General features: G+C 36.9%; 2 protein-coding genes and 1 long non-coding RNA gene across 8 annotated transcripts; 2 read left to right on the forward strand and 1 right to left on the reverse strand.

Moving 5' to 3' along the window:
- The first annotated feature begins 1592 nt into the window (after positions 1-1592).
- LOC145807881 (uncharacterized) lies at positions 1593-5284 on the forward strand. The gene is made up of 3 exons (XR_014351281.1): positions 1593-1733; positions 1870-1972; positions 2721-5284. It is a non-coding gene; the product is annotated as an uncharacterized LOC145807881 (long non-coding RNA).
- Positions 5285-5670: 386 nt separating this feature from the next.
- On the reverse strand, positions 5671-13497 carry LOC114272076 (ATPase complex subunit). 6 transcript variants are annotated; one of them, XM_082906850.1, is made up of 8 exons: positions 13164-13497; positions 12927-12967; positions 12751-12814; positions 12437-12625; positions 6741-6812; positions 6224-6402; positions 5973-6128; positions 5671-5866 (listed from the first exon to the last, which is right to left on the reverse strand). In XM_082906850.1, the coding sequence occupies exons 1-7, from the start codon at positions 13401-13403 to the stop codon at positions 5987-5989; spliced, it is 927 nt and encodes a 308-aa protein (XP_082762976.1). In that variant the 5' UTR covers positions 13404-13497; the 3' UTR covers positions 5671-5866; positions 5973-5986. The 6 variants fall into 6 exon arrangements, with proteins under 6 accessions (XP_082762976.1, XP_028069548.2, XP_082762979.1 ...); XM_028213747.2 differs by having other exon boundaries at positions 12906-12967; positions 13164-13410; XM_082906853.1 differs by having other exon boundaries at positions 12751-12819; positions 13164-13406.
- A 2068-nt stretch (positions 13498-15565) lies between these two features.
- Positions 15566-20203, forward strand: LOC145788776 (protein PGR-like). The gene is made up of 7 exons (XM_082906854.1): positions 15566-15875; positions 16428-16553; positions 17389-17456; positions 18201-18263; positions 18411-18515; positions 19148-19396; positions 19922-20203. The coding sequence occupies exons 5-7, from the start codon at positions 18423-18425 to the stop codon at positions 19970-19972; spliced, it is 393 nt and encodes a 130-aa protein (XP_082762980.1). The 5' UTR covers positions 15566-15875; positions 16428-16553; positions 17389-17456; positions 18201-18263; positions 18411-18422; the 3' UTR covers positions 19973-20203.
- Positions 20204-21958: the final 1755 nt, after the last annotated feature.

Raw genomic sequence — 21958 nt, forward strand, 5'->3', positions numbered from 1 at the left:
AGCCTTGTTGTTTCTTGGGGTTGGCCATTACGGCAACTTGATGTGAATAATGCATTTCTTCAAGGACACCTCTCCGAAACTGTTTTCATACAACAACTACCTAGCTTTGTTGATCAAGATCATCCATCCTATGTCTATAGCCTTCGAAAGACAATCTATGGTCTCAAACAAGCACCTCGGGCCTGGTATCATGAACTTCACACTTTTCTTCTTCAGTCAGGCTTCAAAAATTCTCATGCTGGCACTTCTCTGTTTATTCTCACTCTTGCTGGTCATATTATTTACCTCCTTGTTTATGTGGTTGATTTAATCATCACTGGTGACAATACTCTGCTAGTTGACTCTTTTGTTACTGCTCTTGCTCATCGATTTTCAATCAAAGATCTCAGTTCGTTAACCTATTTCTTGGGTGTGGAAGTAGTACCAAATCAGCATGGCATCTTGCTCTCTCAACGACGATACATCTTGGATATATTGGCTCGAACTAAGATGACTGACGCCAAACCTGTGCTCACTCCCATTCCGACAAGCCCACCTCTGATGTTAAAATCGGGTACCTCCTTAACTGATCCCACAGAGTACCGAGCAATTATTGGTAGCCTCCAATGTCTTCTGATTACAAGGCCTGACCTTGCCTTTGTGTTAACAAGCTCTCTCAATATATGCACAAACCAATGACTGCCCACTGGACTTTTGTTAAACGTCTACTACGGTATCTCTGTGGAACTATCAATGAAGGCCTACAACTACATTGCCAGTCCCCATTACAACTTCATGCTTTTCCCTATCATGTTCATCGTGACTTTCCACAAGATTTACAAGCCTTTTCCGATGCAGACTGGGTAGGAGACAAGGACGATTATTCTTCAACTAGTGCCTATGTCATATACCTTGGTCGCAATCCTGTCTCCTGGAGCTCTAAGAAGCAGCACACTGTTGCTCGCTCTTCCACTGAAGCTGAATACATGTCAGTGGCTCATGTAGCAGCAGAACTCAACTGGCTCTGTTATCTTCTCACTGATCTTGGCATACAACTCCCTTGCTGTCAATTTATATACTATACTATGACAATGTTGGTGCCACTCAGCTCTGTTCCAATCACGTGTTTCACTCCAGAATGAAACATGTTGCAATTGATTTTCATTTCATTCGAGATCAAGTCCAAAATGGTGTTCTTCGTGTTGCTAATGTGTCTTCTGCAGACCAACCTGCTGATGCACTCACCAAACCTCTTCTACGTGCTCGTTTTCTTGAACTCAAATCCAACATTGGACTTCTCTCTTGAGCTCCATCTTGAGGGGGCATATTAGAGGCTTATCATAACATGTTGTAACCGCCATTAACTTGGTTAAAAGAGAGATCTCATTCAAACTTGTTATCCTTTAGATTTAAGAGCCAGTTGTTATCTCGTTATTGTATTATTATTCTTTATTTTTAAGAATTAGTTGTTATCTCATTCTTGTATTTAACTATTGTGAATGTTAATAGAAGATACACTTTTGAGCATTCCTCTGTTACCACACCCATATTAAAAATTTGATAAAAAATTTAATAAATTATTTAAAATCTAGCATCACTCAATTTTTTAACGTATTGTATATTATTATTACTTTTTTTTAGCTCCATGGCAAACGAAGCTGTATGTGGAGATTTGCTCGAGCGAGTCACTTCAGTCATAGCAAGAAGGAGCTCTGTGATGTGATCGGAGCATCGTGGATTCCTCGCCCGCTCTGGTCGAGATCTTCTCTTTCGATCCCAATTCCACTTCTCTCTCTTATCAACCCTTGCTATTCATTCCTTCCCTCTCCCTCTCCCTCTCTAAATTTATCTGATTTTTTGAATCCTGGACTATATTGCTGCCATTTACAGGCAAAGTATGTGTTTGAAGAAGGAGACCCTGTAAGCCTAGCTGTCCATCCAAATGGAGACGACATAGTTCTCTCTCTCTCTCCCTCTCCACCAGCGACTGCAAGTAATTTTCCATTTCTCTCTCTAATCTTTCGTTTTCTTTTTTCTCCTTTTTTCTCTAATTGTGAATTTTGGTATGATTTCACGAGTATAATTGTGCATTTGCAGAAATTGCGATAGTTTAGTTTAGTTTTTTATTTTATTTTATTTTATTTATTTAATGCATTTGAACAATTGTTTTCCTGTAACTAGCAATTTTTAAGGGAAACTACATGGGAAAGAGAAAAAAAAAAAACCAAAACATGGAGGGCACCCCCATGGACAGACACACTTGCACCCATGTGATGTAATTTTTTTCTCCTTCTCCTACATGTAATTCCCCTAATTTTTATGCTGTCCCGTGTTAAAAAGGTGAGTAAAGGTTTTATTTGATATGAAGTACTTCAATGGACAAACTCAGATTAAAACATAAATTGGAGTAAAAGCTTCAGTAATGGCAGAGCCGTAAATTTGAACGCTACAAAAGGTCTAGAAAAATTTGAGTAAACATTTGAGTCTCGCTTGATTTAGGTAAAAAAAATGGGGGAATAACAACTCATTTTGATATAATAAGATACAATAAGACTGACTCTATGTCTGGCCTATATCATTCGTTTTCTTTAATTTTATGCCTAAGATGTCTCAAATTAACTTCTATATTCATACAGATACTTATTTGCTGAAAGATTGGTAAGCTAGTTGTGTAAGTTTGGAAGATTAGATCATTTCAACATGTAACTAACATTTAATAATGTACTTGTTTTTACATGCAGATTTTGAGTTATATGGCCAGAAAGCAAGTACCGAGTTGTTAGCCAAAGAACATTCTCTTCAAGGTGTTGGTCCTCCACTAGGGCTGCAAATGAACCGAGCCGAGCCGAGCCGAGCTTTGCTGAGCTCGAGCTCGGCTCGTTTACTTATCGAGCTCGTTTATTGAGCTCAAGCTCGGCTCGATAAGGAGCTGGGCTCGGCTCGATAATTTTTTTTTAATATTATTTATATTATTTAATATATAAAAAATGTATTTATATATTTTTTATGGAGGAACACAATGAAGAAGATTGTGTGTCGATTATGAAGTCCCTTGTTAAGAAAGAAGATATTGAAGTTGAGGCAAGAGAGTTAACTGCCACACCTCTTAAAAGATATGTAACAATGGTTGTAGATAATGGATGTGCTAAAGTGGATATGCAATTATGGGTGCAAATCAGAGCCCTATACGGAGACGTATTCCCGAATTAGGGCCCACTTGATTGGGTTGTTACCCAGACAAAAATCTCAGGGAGTGGCCTTATGCTCAAAAGTAAGCAAGGAAGAGGGGGGAAAATTGAAAAAGGAAGAAGATGAAGCCAAAAGAGTTTTTGGTGGTTGCACCCGCTGAACACCTATTTTTGGTGTTCCAGTTGTTTCACAGGGACACAGAACAACCACAAATGTGTCTATGCACAAAGGGAAAGACTTCTCTGATAAGTACAAAGTATCCTCCAAAGATGAGGCAGATGGGTCAGTTGCATGTTTTTTCTACGGCTGTGGAATACCCATAAACATAGCAAAGTCTCCGTTCTGGGTTGATATGGTTCGCGCTATCAATGAAGCACCCAAAGGATATGAGCCACCGAGCTCAGAGAAGATAAAGACTACGCTTCTTGAGAAGGAAAAAACTAAAGTTGATCAATCATTAGTGTTTATTAAGCAACAGTGGCTGACATATGGGGTTTCTATTATAGCCGATGGTTGGATGAGTGTCAAGAATAAATCGTTTATCAAAGTAATGGCAGTTTCAGAGCATAAGGCTATGCTCATTAGTGGACTGGATTGTTCCAGAGACAATGTCTCAAGTGAATTTATTGCTGAGATTTTGTTAAAAGCAGTTGAATCTGTGGGCACCTTTAATGTTGTGCAAATTTTAACTGATAATGCACCGACTTGTAAAGCTGCTGGGTGAATCATTGAAACAGCATATCCTCATATTTTTTGGTCAGGTTGTGTAGCTCATACTCTCGGTCTCTTGTGAAAGATATGGTGAAGTGAGTGCACCCAAGTTTAGCCTTTGTTGCTAATTGTTACAAGAATGTGAAAGGGGTCACCGACTATTTGAAAAATCATTGTTTGTCATTGTACATATTCCGTACATTTCCTGAACTTGATGGTTTTCAAGTAAAAAAGAAAAGATACGGGCAACATTTTTTAGTACTAGATCGTATTCTGCGGGTGAAGAATGCTTTGATCAATATGGTTTTGAGTGAGGAATGGGATAAACTCCAGAGAGGTAGGTCAAATGCAAAGATGCAGCATGACACGGTGAGAAAAACCATTCTGGATGATGATTTCTGGAAGAAGTTGAAGACCATTGTGACATTCACAAGACCCATAATGGGATTTGATATGTTATAGTGATTCAGATAGAGCTTGTATTGGGGAAGTTTATCAAAGATTTGATGATATGTTGGGATCCATTAAAACGACATTGCCGGATAATGCTGATCTCCAAAATCTTGCTGAACGATGGAACAAGATGGATGTACCGCTACATACTGTTGCCTATGTACTTACTCCACGTTACTATTCAGATCATTGGTTAAAAAAATTGGCTCCGGGTGGAAAGAAAAGAAAGAAACCTCATGCTGATCCCGATGTTCAAAAAGTCTATTTAGATGTTGTCGATGGGCTTGTGACGGACTCCAAGGAAGCATCTTTAATTCGTCAGCAACACAGAGTGCTCCGGAGCTTTACAGTTTGTCAATTAAAGTTTTATCCCAATGCATTAACCCGACGTGTGCTGAAAGAGAATTGGCTACCTGTGAATACATACGTGACGTGAAGAAAAACAAAATGAATGCTGGCCGCGCAGAGTCTTTGGTCTATGTTCATTATAACCATCGATTGTTGACAAGGAACCGAGAGGATTATGAGGGGCCATATTGGAACTGGGATAATTTTCTTACTGACGATAATTTGGAGATTGACTTAGAAGCAATTGAAGATAAAGAATATGCAATGCTTCATGGTAATGAAATTAAGGCAGCTCAGTCCTCGCCATTTGGAACAACTTCCACGCGTTATCAAACTTCGACTCGAGGATCTTCCAAATTGCGAGTGAAAGAGATTGTCAGCAGTAAAAGGCCACGCATGAGGTAATTAGTCTAGTCTTTTTCCGTCTTGCTTGCGATGAGAAAAAAGATCAGTTAGATGGGGTTGTCGTGGCGGTTGTATTTTTGAATGATCTTGTAAATAAACTATTATGTAGTGAAATTTTCATTAACTTGTTTGTTTTGAACTGAGCTTTTGGATGGGGGTAGAATTTCAAAGTGAAGTCTGCTTTGTATTTTACTTCTTACATGCATGACTGTTCCGAGGAAGGCAACTTTTGGTATCATTTTCATTTTATGGATTTATATTTTGACGAACAGAAAAATTGTTTATCAAACTATTTATGAAAATTATATTCATGAAAATTTTCTGAAAACCGACTTTCTAAACAAAACAATTGTTTTCACACAGAAACAAAAACAATGGTTATTTTCAAAGTTTTTATTATTTTTGTTTCAGAAACCCAAAAAAAAAAAAAAAACAAATTGTTACCAAGAAAGTACTATTTAGTAGGTCTATCTTTTGTTTCTGTCACAATTCCGAAAATGTAGGTAGTATTTTTTTACAGGAAACAATCCAGAAACAAATAGAAGGAAAAAAAAGCAGTGTCATCTTCAATGTTATTCAATCTTCTGAATATAAATCTGAGACGTATTCATGTATTGATGAGGCAGAAGGTTTAATACACAAGATTGAGGGATTAAATTTCCATTTTTTTGGTCAAAACAAAATTTATTCTGCTACAAATCAGCTTACTTTAATTGGCATTGTCGGCTTCAATGGTTTCTTTTGCTATCTCGTTCCAGCTTATCAGATGCCAGTCACATTACTGTCAAAAAAACACTAGGCAATCGACTCATTTAAATTTCTGAAAATGAACAAATTTCTTTTTCAAAATATCTAGAATACAAAAAGCAACCATAAAATATTCTCACTTCACTCAACCCTGTTAATCTGCTTTGGCTATATCATTCCTCTTCTCTTCTAATAGAAGTGACGTGCAAGACAACAGTGACGACAACTCTTCTTGCGTTGCCAATCCAAAACCTTGCCACCGTACTCTACCAAAATTGTCGAGCATGAATATGTACCTGTGGAGTACCAAACACGAAATCAAGCTTCAGAACTACCAAATCTCATATGGGCTAATAATGGTGGAAATTACAAAACAAAGAATGATTCGTACCCAGTGAGAAGGTTCAATATTTTAAGCTCTTTTCTTAAGTAATAATGGTCCCCAAATGAATAAACAATCTGTCTCTGCAGCACATTATCCTTTCCATCAGGTTTAGATTTCTTCATTATCCGAAGGAGTAGCCGCTTAATTGGATTAAGCGACAGTAGCCATGAGTCTATTAAGGAGACCTAAACATGCAATTACTTGCTTATCAATAATGTTACTGCATATCATTATAATGTATCTTAAATGTACCAGCTAAAAATTGTGCTCTGTTTTTCATTTCCCCAAAATTTTCTTCCTAAGGATAATAACAATATAGGTAAATTACTGAAATAAATAATCCAGGTTTTCAACAATGGCCTCCAGCATAAGCAAATGTTCAAAGAATTAAATGAGTTTTCATTTTAAGAAGCTAGTAAGGTATGTAATAAGGGGGCTTTTGTTTTCAAATTTAAAACTATAAGCTGGAAACAAATGCAAATAACTGAACCAGTCTTCCAATTTAGCAATAAAAATCTAGTACCTCGTATAACTTAATTTTTTCTGAGTTACTGAAAGCCTCAAGAAAAGGCACACTCCAAGAATCAACCATTGCCTGTCAAAGAAGATAAATTTAAGGACAGCAACTATACAGGAAAGCTGAACTTCCAGCAAATTGTCTTTAAAATATTTATTGGCATAACTGAAAACCTTAAACAATGCTATGTTTTTTTGAACAACGCCATTTTTATAACAAGCCAAGTCTGCAAATTAGGGCTGTTCATGGAACCCGGAGACCCGACAAACCCGTCCGGTCCGAACCAATCCGATGAGCTATGGACAGTTTTATTTATAGAGATGGTCGGCTGCGGATGTAACTTCTCCATTTTTTCAATTTTACGGTTGGTCAAGGGTGGTACACATAAAAATCCGATAAATCCGATCCGACCGATAAAATATTTAAAAAATATATTTACCCTCCACGTGTTTAGATTGAACTCATATTTTATATGCTAGAGAACTGTAAAGACAGCCTAGGGAACTCAAATTCCCTTCAGAAAAAAAAAAATATATATCCTAGGCAACTCTAAAGACAGCCTAGAGAACCCAAAACCCTTTCAACTATCTCTCTCTCTCTGGTATAGTTTTTCACAAAAGGATGGTGATGGTGGCTCTTCCCCCAACTTGTCTCACAGTAGTGAAGATGATGGTGGTGATCAAAATGGCAGTAGCAGTGGCAGACTCGTGGTGGTAATGGCGCAAGCAGATTGGTGATGATGATAAGTTCCTTTTTTCAATGTATCATATCTCCTCTCTTTTAGATCCTTCTCTCTCCATGTGAATACTTTTCTTCATTCTCTGAGGTCTGTGTGTGTGATTTTATTATTTGTATTCGAAAACTCTGAATTAATTTCTTAGATTTGATTGAGTGAATGGTAAAGTTTCTGTGTTGTTTGAGCTCTCTGCGAAACCGTTGAAATCGACCGACAATACCGAATCAGTGTGCGGTCGAGTTTCAGCACACTGGCGGTCGACATCGGATGAAAAAAGCGTTGAACCAAAAGGGTCGGTTCGAGTGATGGTTTAAACACTGAATCCGAGCCGACCGACCTGTGAACAGCCCTACTACAAATATTGTAAATTTTACTTCTATGTATTCCCATGTTTTGGTTCTCGAGTCCCAACAAATGGAGCACTTGAACATCATGAAGATCAAAGTCAAACACAATAGAATATGTGATGCGAAATGTGGCATGGAAATTTTATTTCTTTTGTAATTTTGTATTTATATTTATTCATTTTTTTATCGATGGTTTATTTCGGATCTTAGTATATTTAATTACTAATTTTATTAGTGATTTAAGTTTCCAATAATGTTATGATTTAGTTACCTATTTTAAATTAGGGTTTCGAGCTTATAAGTACTAGGTCTTTACATTGTAGTCTATAGCTTCAAAAAATATATGGTGTGTTTAAAGGTTGTGGCCGTTTGTGTTAGGGCTTGGTTTGGTTTGGTTCGGTTTGGTTCGGTATTCTTCTTGATATATATATATATATATATATTTATCTTCCCATTGGATCAATTCTCCATACAGATTTAGAATCAATTGAAAAGTTAACGAATTTCTTAATAGCTGTGCTACATCAATATGACTCAAGTCCAAGCTTAGAGAGACCAGCCATTAGCTCATTTAAAAAACTATCATCCACTCTTTATTTTCGCTTTTGAACTTCTGCCTTGTGATTTGGGCCTATTGAAAACATTATCCAACGATTCTTCTCTTCCCTTTTCTTTTTTGGGCACAAAAAAATGAGAGAGAGAGAGAGAGAGGCAACCTAGGAAATAAAAATGTCATTGTCTTTAGAGCATAAGAAAGTTAAATGTTAGCATTTACCATAAACCTACCACCACTACCACCTCACCTACTCCACTAAACCTAACCCACTACACCACTACCACCTCCACCTCCACTAAACCTAACCCACTACACCACTACCACCTCCACTTCACCTACTCTCCACCTACTCCCAAACACACTCCTATATAATAGGAATCCTTGTAATTGTAATAAACACAACAATCAATATATATCAATCAATAATACATACAATTAATTCTCTCTCTATTTCTCTTTATACATAAAATTCTACATGGTATCAGAGCGGGTTTAGAACCTAGTATTCTCGCTTCACCGGCGGGCGGCAACCTCACCTTAGCCGCCCGCCGGACCTCAACTTAGTCCGCTGAATTTTCTAGACATACCTTCACTCCGCTGCCACATTTCTTGCTGCCACTTTGTTACAACATACATCTTACCCACGTCGTCGAGCACTCCGTCGCCACCAACACCGGCCACTGCCTCGGCGTCGTCTCCATCGCCACTCATCCCTCCGGCGTCATCGTCGCCTCAGCCTTAATCCTCACCAGAATTCTCTGGTATAGGATCCATGGCAGACAACTTAGAAGAGATTGCAGCTGGTTTATGTAAAGTAAAACAAAAAAAAAAATCACTTTTTGGGTATCAGAAAATATTTCATCTTTACTGTCAGCAAGTGCAACAGCATGGTCATTATGGGCATCACTAAGTTCATCGTTCGCTGACAATAAATCTGTTTCTGCTTCAGCATGTAACTTGCGAAGAGTAAGCAAAACAGGAGTGGGAAGAACTGGACCCACAAAACCAGTACTAGGCGGCACCTTCTGCGACCACTTACCAGTGCCCTCCCCTCTAGCGCCTCCATCGCTGCTGCAACTCCACAACCGAGCCATCATCACCGACAGCCCGAGTCTGCCACGCCTGCGCCTTCGTGAAGATCGCTCGGCTTTGCGCCATGCCGCCTTCTGTCGTCGAATAACTCGTCCGGTGACTCAGCGGATTATCCCTCTTTCAAGTGCTTCTCTGTTTCGGATTTGAAGAAGAAGGTCATGGCTGGTCTCTGTAAAAACTGCGACAAAGAAGGGCAATGGAGGTACTTGGTTCTGGGTGAAGCCTGTTGCCACCTGGGTCTGATGGACGACGACAGCTTCTCCTTCTCCACCTCCGATTTCCCTACTGTCACTGCTTTCTGCTACCTTGTTGCTGCTTTAGGCTTGCGAAGTTTGTGGAGTTTTTCGCTAGCTGCAGTTGATATACACACCCATTTTCAGAGACATCCATCCACACCACACCACACCACAGATTCATTATTACGCATCCCACTATCCCTTTTATATTATTTTATATTATTTTATTTTATCTTTCTTCTTTCAATTAAAAAAAAAAAAAACAAAAAAAAAAAAAAAAAACAAAAAAAAATACACCGCCCATGACAGCAATCATGCTGTTCTTATCTCCTTTCACTTTCTTTATTTATTTATTTTTTAACAGCACCTTTTGTCCACACCATTTCACGCTTTTCTTTTATTTTTCTATATTACCATCATGCACCCTACAATCAACACCATGTGCTGGTTCCACCCACTTTTCTTTTTTTTTTTTTTTTTTATTATTATTATTATTATTATTATTATTCTTATTAAAAAAAAAAAAAAACAAAAATACCAAACCCCATTGCACCCATTTTACAAATTTGCACAACCAACCATATTTTATTCATCTCAGGGATCAACCCCGATTACACTTTTACACAAAAAAAAAAAAAAAAAAAAAAAAAAAAAAAAAAAAAACCAAACAAACACATCCACAGGCGGGATTTGTTTTTCTTATCTACTCTGCCGCCGGTCTCTTCTTCTTGCCTCCGTCCTGGGCGGCCCTTGACGGTGCTGCCTCCGTGTTTCCTACGCCGCCGAGCACGTTCACTCCTCCATACTCCTCCACTGCAGCATATGGCGGACCTCCAAATCGGAACATCACGGTGGCCTTCCGCTTCAGCTCCTTGTTTTCTGTCTTTAGCACACTTATCTCTGCTCGCGCATCCTTATACATGCGTTGGAGCAGAGCCAGCTGGGAGTTTAACTGTTGCACCTCATTTGTCCTGCTCTGCAGCCGGTGCGACAAGTTTGTGACCGCAGTCATGGTTTCCACACATGACTTCAGAGTATACTGATTGGCCTCAATATCAGTTTGCACCGCCATTTTTTGCTCCACCGACCGCATCGGAAAGTTCAATGGAGCAAAACCAGAGGTGTTTGGTTGAGGTTCACTGGCCACCGCACCAGTTATTTCTCCTGTGGGCTCGTTCAGTTCTGGAAAGAGAGTGAACAGGTTCTGGGTAGCTGGACGGGAAGAAGAGGCCATGTTTTGGGTTGCTAAGTGTTTCCGAGCAGGGTTTACAGAGTATTTCAGACTGCCAAAATTCAGAGGTTTCAAACTGGTTTGCACAGCCTCTGCCTTCGTCTTGGTTATATAGCCAAGGCAGCCACGCGCATCGCGCGCCTCTTGACGCCCGACAAACTGGCACGCCTTTTCATGGCACATCTTTTGATAAAGTGGGCACGCCTTTTGATGGCACGCCTTTTTATGAATTGGGCACGCTTTTTGATGGCACGCCTTTTGAAAAATTGGGCGCACCTTTTGAGGATGCGATTTTTTAAGGGGTCCGACAAGACTCTGTAAACTGTCCCGACATTGATTCCGGTTAGCTCCTTTAAGGGTCCGACAAGACTCTGTAAACTGTCCCGACATAGATTCCGGTTAGTTTCTACAAGGGTCCGACAAGACTCTGTAAACTGTCCCGACATTGATACCGGTTAGCTTTTTCAAGGGTCCGACAAGACTCTGTAAACTGTCCCGACATTGATTCCGGTTAGTTTCTACAAGGGTCCAGCAAGACTCCGTAAACTGTCACAACAACTGTCACAGCATTGTCTGCTACAACGGTCCGACATGACCCCATAAACTGTCTTCTACATCGGTCTGACACCGCCATCCAGTGTCCTCTACACCGTTATGACACCACCATACAGTGTCCTCTACAACGTTATGACACCCCCATACAGTGTCCTCTACAACGTTATGACACCACCATCCAGTGTCTTCACCAATGGTCTGACACGACCATACAGTGTCACCTATCCTCTTTTATTTTTATGTATTTTCTTGTTTTGTTCCTCTCTTCAAACTCAAGTTGGTTAGTTTCTATCCTCCTTGAGTTTGCGGGGGGCTGTTAGCATTTACCATAAACCTACCACCACTACCACCTCACCTACTCCACTAAACCTAACCCACTACACCACTACCACCTCCACCTCCACTAAACCTAACCCACTACACCACTACCACCTCCACTTCACCTACTCTCCACCTACTCCCAAACACACTCCTATATAATAGGAATCCTTGTAATTGTAATAAACACAACAATCAATATATATCAATCAATAATACATACAATTAATTCTCTCTCTATTTCTCTTTATACATTAAATTCTACATTAAATATGCTTGATGACGAAGTTTTGACAAACAATTTATCCATAGGTGACCATATGGATCTTCTATTGAGGAACACAGGTAAACTGTCAATGTAAATCTACAAGAAGGCTCACGAATGGCAAATTTTTACATGTTATGCACTTTGAATGGGCAATTGACATAGATCTGCTTTTTATTTTTTCCCAGCTTCATATATATGATTTTTTTACCTAAGATCTAAAATATTCTTTTGCAAAAGGATTACTATGCCTTCTTAAAATAGGATAAAATATTATATTGAGATATAGTCAAAAAAATGTAAAGCATTTGAGCAATAATGAAAACTACGATGATAAATCATAACAGACAACTATATATTTTAAACCTGAGAACTTGCTCGGAATGAAAGACATAGTAAGGTTGCCTTTGGGACAACTGACTTGTATGCATCAACACCATTCCCACTAGAAGTCATCGGCAGCTTAAGAGTTGTACCATCCGAATAATTCACTTCTAGTGCTGGAAACTTCACAGCTGCCATTGCCGGAATTATAATCTTATTTGCCAATGCAATCTATACAAAGCAATATCACTAAATTCCAATCACAAATTAACAACAACAAAAAAAAATCCAAAATCAAACAATAAACTCAATAATAATTCCACAAAAAGTACATTACAACAATTGATATTCAATACCTTACCACCATGTTGCTTCATCTCAGAAATGTCAGCAAAGTAACCCCTATTCATCTCATCTGCACTGCCCTAGATAACATTACATTAAGTAGTATAACAGTTCAAATTCAATTCATGGACTATACAAGGAGGAATTGAGAAAGTGTACAAAATACAATATAGATATCGAAATGTACAGTCGAGCACGCTCTTTCTCGATCGCAGCTTTGTTTCCAATCTGTAATCAAAAGAGTTTTCAATACAGAATACCAATAATTACACGAAAATTTGAGTTATATGTTTGTGTATTGTTTTAGGCTTAAAATGACGGAGAATTTAAGATTTAACACTTCTAAATGAAACTTTTTCTTATCCATTTTGCTATTCATTTATTTATTTTCTCGGAAAGCAAACAAAAGGAAAACGAACCAGACCTGGTAAATGTCGAGGAAGCGATTTGAGGACCTTTGTGATGGATTATGTGAAGGTATGAGAAAGATCGGTTTGTCTTCCATTGTGAAGAAGATTCGAGAACTGAGAATTCTTGGTGCCCTAGAGCTCAACCGCTTCAACCGCAACATCTTCGACCTGATTTCCTCTCTCTCTCTCTCTACTCTCGTCTGGTGTCTGAGACTCTCTCTCTCTCTCTCTCTCTCTCTCTCTCTACCTCGCATCTCAAGCAGGACGTTTGGGCCTAGGCCCAGTTACGACTACACGGAGAAATAGTGACGCTAACTGGGTCGTAATTGAGCCTATTTCAATAAGACCACGTTTGAAGTAACCCACGGACACGAATTCGAAAGGGAAAATTACTCGTTGGACCGGTTTGAAACATGTGTATACTATTTTACTTAATAACGTTTTGAGTAGACTCAAAAATTCTATACTTTCTCTCTCTCTCTCTTTTCTGTATGTTTCTCTCATTTTCTTTGTCATATCTGACGACTGGTGATCACACCTTCTTTATTCTCTTTCTCTTTCTAATATATAGTCGTCGGTGACTGACGATCATCATTGGTTGGGGTTCACCGGCAACCACCAACTACCGACATCAACTCGTTATTTCATTTTCATCGATGGCGAAGAAGATGAGTAGATCTATATCAAATCTGAGTAGATCTGCATGTGATCCAACTAGATCTAAACAAAAAATAGTTGCCATAGTACAATATTCTTTCTATATCTATTCTTTTATTTGATTTTTTCAATTTTTCTACCTTTTCTTTGTTACACATGTCTATTTTTATGTTTTAATGGAGAAAAATTTCAAATTCTGAATAAGTTGTTTTCAGTTTTAGTTACAGTTTCAGCTTCAGTTTTTTTTTGGTGTTGAAATGAATCATGCTTTAAAACTGTAAAATTTTACAGTTTCATAACATTCTTTGGAACTGTAAAATTTTACAGTTTCATAACATGCTTTCCAGCTTAATAGATTAATACTATGAAACTGTAACATTTTATAGTTTTAAAGCTTACTTTTCAATTTGATCAACATTACAGATTATTTGCTTAGTTGTTTGTTGTTGTTATGTTTTTTAACTATAATTTCTCCATATATATGTATATATATATTTCCTGGCAATATTCTGAATATTTCGGTGAGTTTTCGATGATATTTTTGACATTTTCCAATAACGTTCAAAACACTCCGCGCGAACTTTCGACGATGCTCAAAACACTTTGGTGAACTTCCGGTGATGCTTCGGCGATTTTCTGGTGATGTTGAATATTCTGGCGAGTCTTCGGTGAGTCTGACGGAAGTCGTTGGATGTATCAATATTTTTAAAGTGATAAAAAAAAAATTGGTAACAATTAAAAATATGTAAGACTAATTGGTGCAAGTATTTTGTTTTGGAATTAGATGGATTTTGAACTTTGTGTATTGGTAAGTGCCCCAATTCAAAACAACATGACACAACATGATAAAGTGAAAGACAAATATGTTAGAGCATTTCCAATATTTGTCTTTTTTTTATAATTTTTTTATTTTTATATATTTTTTATATCAAATTTGAGTATAGATTTGGGTAAAAGGTTTTATTTTATATCAAACATTCTAACGTTAAATTTTTAATTTTTATCGAACAACCGGTTCACCGGGAGGATGTCCGGGGTGGTCGTCCGGTCTAGTGTAAATTTTCTTCTAATTTTCTCCAATTAAGTTGTCCACCCAATTGTCTGGCTGGTTGTTTATTTGATTGACCGATCGGTCATCTATCCAATCGTCTACCAATGGTCATTTATAAAATTTGATGAAAGGTTAAACGATCTCTTGATTTGAAGAAAAAGATAGGGCTCATTTCATTTGATACTAATTTGGTAAAACAGTTGAAACATCACTTTTATTAATTTTTCATCAAATTTAAATTTAATGAAAGATTTGAATATGAGTTGGAGAGGGTCTTGTGTAGTTTACCCTAATTAATTTTATGAACAAAAATAAGACAAACAAGACTTCTATGTAATTTTGACTATAAAAATTTCAAAGCGAGAAATGTTTTTTCCAGTAATGATATTTCATTTTAATTGTGTGATATAAACATAATTTCACATAAATCACGAATGCACGTAACTTAATAAAATATTATTTTGTAATTAACTTTACTGTTGATTTTATTATGTCTTCACTACAGGAAAAAGGGGTTTAGGCGACGTTTTTTTCACGACGCATTTTTAAACGTCAGGCTTTTTAATATTTAACGACGTTTTTATAAAACGTCGCATATTTGTTTAACAAAACGGTACCGTTTTATAATAGGAAACGCCTCCAAATGTGTTGTGCCTCACGCGCTTGGTCTCCTCCTCTTTTCAAAACCTAATTTTGAATCTGACACTCACTTAAGACCCAAATCTCGAGCGCTCTCTCTCTCTCTGAGCGATTTCGAAGCTCTACCGCTTGTTCATTCTCAAAGCAAGGTAGCGAGCACCAACGAAGGTTCAAAATCTCTCGGTGATTTCATCGCTAAATCTACTCTCTCTCTCTCTCTCTAAATCTCTCTCTCTCTCAACCCTCTCTAAACCTTTATCAGAGAGATTCAGAGATTCATCTCAGTGATTTCATCGCAAAGATTCAGAGCGATTTCATCTTAGTGATTTCATTGCAGAGATTCAGAGATTCAGATCGGTCTACACCATCGTCTACTAAGGTGAGCTCCACCGTCTCTCTCTCTCTGAAGCTCTTCCTCACCCCCCTCCCCCTCTCTTTCTATTTTAGTGATTGATGAGTTGTATGTGATCTGTTTCAGTAATTGTTTTTCACTGATGAGTTGTATATGCTCTGTTTCATTGCCTTTTCTTTGTTTTTTGTTGGTAAATATACATTATAGTGTTGAGAAGGAACTAAAAGGACAGAGTAACATATTAGGGCTTGTTTGGCAGTATTTATTTATTTTTATTTCTCATTTCAAGATGTTCTTTTGTTCTTTTGGGCTGATTTTTATTTATTTTTCCTTCGAGTAATACTTTACAAACAGAAATGAGAAGGATATGGTTGATTTGGCTCCTAGCAGTCCAAAATGATAATCAAAAGTGCTTATTTTCATCGTTTTGAGAGAAGATTCGACAAAAATTTACCATTTTTAACGTTTCCTTTGAGATCACTTTCATTTCATTTTAGCAAATCTGCACATAACTACACATTTTTCTAATTTTTCTTCTTATTTTTTTTTCTTTTTCCTGTGTCAAATTTGCCTTCATAGTTCAGGTGGTACCTTTGCATTGTACTCCCTACTCTGTAGACATGCAAGACTTACCAGTCTACCAAATCAACAAAGATCAGATGAGATGCTGTTTGCATATGCTGTAGAAAGATCAGAAGAAACGTGGTAGAGTTCATTTCTGAAGTCATTATTTGAGAAGAAGCCAAAGGAAAAAGAACAATGCAAAATAATCTTTCGAATATATTCTATTGAATTTACTGCTATAAGGATGAAACATGTCACTGTATTGTGCATAAATTATTTAACTCCAAGTTTGGAAGGGATCAAGGGCAAGGTTCAGTCCAGCTTGACTTGATGTATTTCCGACTGAATTACTACTATTTGACTCAAGTTTGAATGTTACATATAAAGTTCAACCCATGTCATTGTAATGTTACCACATCATCTCACACTTTTTTTGCTTTTCTGCTGGTCTTAGTAGCTTGTTGAAGATGTCCCGAAGCCTATTTAACTTTATTTTGTGCATATCTGGCCATCTCTGTTCATCTATATCTTAATTTACCTTCATTTCTTGCCACTCGTCCAACTCTAGCTAAGCATATTTTGAAGTAAACTATTGGTCCAAGCAGTTCTCGAACTTTTTGATCTAGAAAATGGAAAAAGAAAGAACTTTTCTTCTTTCCTAGAGGGGAAGAAATGGATCCAAGTGAAGCTGGTTGATTTATATATATATAAATATATGTAAAGAACTTTTATTCACTATCTGAAATAGTGTGCTTTGAATGCTTGTCGCATAATAAACTATTTTTGAGGATTGATTTAGCATGCTGTAAACTACAAAAAGAAAATATTTTAATTATTTTGAGGAGTTATTTTTTTGATTAAATGTTCTTTACATTGCTAGCATTTTTAGTTATGGGTGTGATTGTAGTAATTTTTTTATTACCATTACTTAAGTTCTTTTTAAACTTTATGATAAGATTTTAGTTGATGGTAACAGAGCACAGACATGTTGGTTCCACAAATTTCAATTTACTGAGTAGCAGAAGCCATACAATATTTACACTGGTATGCTGTTTTGTATAACTTCTTCCTTTTATTTTTATTTTTATTTTTTATTTTTTGATATATTTATTGATCATTACATTTCAGCGCTTTTCTTCTAGCTATTAACTAACTTATATTATTGCTTTCAGATTATATGGTATGTTTAAGTTAAATTTGTTAAAAATATGCATGTAAATATTTCTTTATGACACAAGCAATGGTCAGACACACACATGAGCATATGAAAGTATATGTTGATTGATTCTACTTTTATTTTATCAAAATTTATTCATATAATGATTTGATCTTACTCATTCTCGAGTGACTTGGACATTTATCACTTAGTTCGGCTAACTTTCAAGAATTCAGTGGCCCATTTGGAAGAATATCTCACTTGTTGGGGATGAAGTGTAATTGTTCAATGCATGTCTCATTTAATAGGTTAAGAAGAGTACTTTCTATTTTGATTGACAAATTTGTCACAAAATCCATATTTCTTTTTTCTTGAAAACCATTTTTTCTAGGTTAGGAAATTCAATATGTCATAAAATTGGTCCTACAAAGGTTTTTTTGCATGCAAGTTCTTCAATGTAGAATGTTGAAATGAGGTCTTGAGAAAATTTAGCTTGGATCAAACTAGGCAAAAGTCTTGATTGAATATTCTTATCCTGTGTCAAATACTATTTGCTTTTTTGCTTTTTCATTTTTATTTTTTATAATTATTTTCTCTACTGATCAATTTTTCCTTTGTTACATATTTGACAGACAATAGAGGGTAGACCTTGTGGTGATAATTGTGAAGGTGGAGCGGTAAACTTGTCACAACTGGTATATTTCTGTGGCTTTTAATTTTAGAATTATTTTGTGCCAACTGCTTTCGGATTTTATTTCCTTATGGATAAGTAACTGCTTTAGGCTTTTATGTGATGCCAACATTGTTTCTTAATTTGGCCTCTCTGTGTTTTACTTCTGCAGAACCTCATCGATATGGCAGGTTCTGAGAGCTCCAAGGCTGAAACTATCGGTGTGCGTCGAAAGGAAGGATCCTATATTAATAAAAGTCTACTAACTCTTGAAACTGTGAGGCCTCAACCATTTTTATTTTATCAGCAATTGCATTCCATGTCGTTGAATAAGTTGTAAGTTCAACTAAAACCATTAAACTATCCATGTCATAGACATAGTACTTTCTTGTTTCTCGCATTATCTGATATCAATAATGGATGTGAACTCCCTAATTCAATAATTCAATTTAGTCAATCACCCTCCTCAAGAAAGGATAGACTTGATATCAACAATGATTGCACTTAAATAATATAATTATTTATTTGCTCAAAATCTTGTGTTTATGTAACCTATGCATAATACATGTAATTGAGAGAAGGATGTTTGTACCTTCTATGAGTTTTCCATTATGTTTGTTGCATACTGCATAAATACCTTTTCAAAAATCCTACTACTGCTGAATGGCATCTCATAATTTCTTCTTCTTCTTCTTCTTCTTTTTTTTTTTTTTTGAAAAGTTGCCTCTCATAATGTTTTACTAACTCTCTTGCATTCACCCTCTTAACCTCTTCCCATTTTGTCCAGAGCTTCTCTCTTTACCTTTTCGTTTATTCTTAAAACAATTAACTAATCATCCATTTTGGTATTTCATTTGCAAGCTCAATGCCATGTGTGTGGATTCGATTTGTTTTCTTCCTTCTTATTAGCCAGTTCGGCGGGGTACAAATGGTGGTGTGACAAAAGCAGGACTCCTAGCAGCTGCTGTGGCAGGCAACATCATTGGACTGACATTCGTTCTCATAGGCTTTTTCACAACAAGATGCGCTTATGACGTGGCTCTGAAGCAGCTACTAGTAATACCTATTTCTGCTTTGGCGAGGCTTTGTGGAAGTGTCATAGACTCTCTGTTGGGAGCAACACTGCAGTTCAGTGGATTTTGCAGTGTCCGTAACAAAGTAAGTTCCACATATTATTTGAGATAATTATAAGAAATTGAAATGCATTAATGAATGATTTGATTAATTCTTGTGCTTTTTACACCTTCAATTCATATGGATGCTGCACATATCATTGGATTTACTCTCAAAATATAACAATCCTTATGTGATTGTATTTCTTCTACTCAAAAATGGCAAACCTATTAGGTGGCCTACACCAACTCAACAATGTGATTGGATGTTTTTCTTTTGTTTCAAATATGTAATAACCCAAAGAATTGTTTTCAAACGTGGAAACTTGGTTGGAGATGACCATCCTCTGCCTGCTGTAGCAGAAGTGGGACTGTCGCTTAGATGCAGCTTTCCTTCCACTATTGTACTAATAGCTGATGAACCTGGTATGAGGATGATACCCTTTCATCAATATGGATGCAAGCATATTCTTTTAATCTTACTGTCTTTCAAATCAATGATATGAATCTTATTTTAATTTGTTGGAATTAATTGTTCTCTTATTTGAATAAATTTGTTCCATGCTTTTAGCGAATAAACTTGATGTTATTTGGAGTGCAATTCAAGCCGACCGTGGTCTAGGGCGAGTGCGTGCTACTCCTATCACTGTAGCAAATGGGCGCACTGTTCGAGTATCTTCAGTAGGTAGGTATAAGTGATTCTGGAAAAGCTTTTGGAAACTCATCTGTTCTCCATTTAAGTTGGGAACTCAGCAATTGTGATGGTTTGGCATCTTGGGGTGATGCCTATGATTTAGCAACATCCAAATCCAGCTGGGAGAGGTTTTTGTTTTTGCAGAATGCGTCAGGATTGGTACTGCCAAAACTTTGATTTGTTTAAATTTATTTTATATCATTGTATTTAATCAAGGTTTAGTTTTCTATGTTGCCAGGTAATTTGTTACTGACAGTTTTTCATTTGCTATATTTTTAATTGCACGTTTACCATTGGATTTGTGCCTGTTGTGTTTTGTGTGCATGCTAAGTAAATCTCAAATATGTATCCCATTTTTGTAGATTATTATCTACATGGCTTATGACTTTAAGGTCAAAATAACTTTTCGACTTGGTTTCAAAATAGTCTCACTATCATCAAACATTATTTCAAGAACATAAGGGGTCAATAAAGTTTACTCTCTTGGCAGACAAGCTGTAAGATGTCCGTTTCATCTGCGGCTATCTTATTTCAACACATTGGTAATTTAATATTTGTAGAGTATTTGGCTGAAAGCATTCATTTAAGTTTCCAAAAGTGAGTCTGACAACTGTAGTCGGTGCTATATTATGAAATGGTCTGCAATAGTCACTTTGGAATTAGGAGGAGCATGATTCTGTATTATTTGTGTTGCACTTGTTTTTCAGAAGGATTACCAATCTAAATCATATAGATTCACTTATGCTGACCTTTTTTTTCCCCTTCCTCTGAATTTTCTTGTACTGAACAGGGTATGAATGACAGAGTTGTCCCACCCTCAATGACAGATTTTGTGCAGCGGCTTCTACCAGGGGCGATGGTGCATAAGCTCCTTTACGACGGCCATTTCACCTATTATTATTTCTGTGACGAATGCCATAGACAGATTTTCACTACCATTTTTGGAAACCCACAAGGGCCACCTGCCGCTAAAGTAGATAGTGAAGAGATAATGGAAGAGGAAAACCTTGGTGATTCTGTCATGGACTGAGAGCATTTTCTGGTTCAGTAGATCAGATTCTGATGTACATACTACAGGTTTGCTCCATTACTCGTCCATCAAATTAGTCTATAAAGCCATTAGTTTTGTTTGGAGTTTTGTATTAGCACAGATAGGGGTTGGCAACTTGAGGGGGGAAATTTTGACTGAAGAGAGAGAGAGAGAGAGAGAGAGAGAGAGAGAGAGAGAATATAAAAAACACAAACTGCAAATGATTTCCCACCAAATTTCATTATTTTTAGAACTCTAGCAGAATGCCGAAGTCATCCTGAAATAGAAAGGAATAATCCTTCACTTACCATTTCCAAAGCTCTTTTCTTTCTTTATCAGACAAAGTGACATATTATCTTCATTTCAGGTGCCTGCCTATGAGCGGATGAATAGAGTCTACAATTATACACTTGACCCATGTGGTCCTATTTACATAACAGTTGGAGATGGTGGAAACATAGAAACAGCTGATGTTGATCATGCAGATGACAAATGTCCACCACAGAATACTTACCAGAAATTGAAGGGGTATGCCATTTGAATTTCTCGCCTGGCCCTGCAAAAGGCAAATTTTGTTGGGACAGACAACCAGAGTGGAGTGCATTTAGGGAGAGTAGTTTTGGACATGGAATACTTGAGGTAAGATAGCTATTAATGCCATTTACTTGATTATGGGGCATTCTTGATAAGCATTCAAGCACTGAGAAATATCCTTGAAATGACTATTTGTCTGTCATAGCATTATTGACAAATCTTCTTCTACACAATCATATCATTTCATCAAACTACTTTCTAAAAGGCTGTTTATTGTTTTGATTAGGGTTGTGGAAACATTTCTTAAATGTACCAGAAACATTTAATAAAGATAAGGGAAACAAGAACAA

This window comes from Camellia sinensis, chromosome 14, assembly GCF_055761805.1.
Source record: "Camellia sinensis isolate YWXY chromosome 14, ASM5576180v1, whole genome shotgun sequence".
In the NCBI taxonomy this organism is placed as follows: domain Eukaryota; kingdom Viridiplantae; phylum Streptophyta; class Magnoliopsida; order Ericales; family Theaceae; genus Camellia; species Camellia sinensis.

Bases quoted from the DNA above. Each gene is read 5' to 3' on its own strand.
- LOC114272076 (XM_028213747.2), bottom strand. From the start codon at position 13,403: ATGCGAGGTAGAGAGAGAGAGAGAGAGAGAGAGAGAGAGAGTCTCAGA. The intron at 12,968-13,163 runs GTCTGGTTCGTT...TTTTGATTACAG, and splicing joins GCTTCCTCGACATTTACCAG to ATTGGAAACAAAGCTGCGAT. The intron at 12,815-12,905 runs GTATTTTGTACA...TATCTAGGGCAG, and splicing joins TACATTTCGATATCTATATT to TGCAGATGAGATGAATAGGG.
- LOC145788776 (XM_082906854.1), top strand. From the start codon at position 18,423: ATGGCAGGTTCTGAGAGCTCCAAGGCTGAAACTATCGGTGTGCGTCGA. The intron at 18,516-19,147 runs GTGAGGCCTCAA...CCTTCTTATTAG, and splicing joins GTCTACTAACTCTTGAAACT to CCAGTTCGGCGGGGTACAAA. The intron at 19,397-19,921 runs GTAAGTTCCACA...CCATGCTTTTAG, and splicing joins TTTGCAGTGTCCGTAACAAA to CGAATAAACTTGATGTTATT.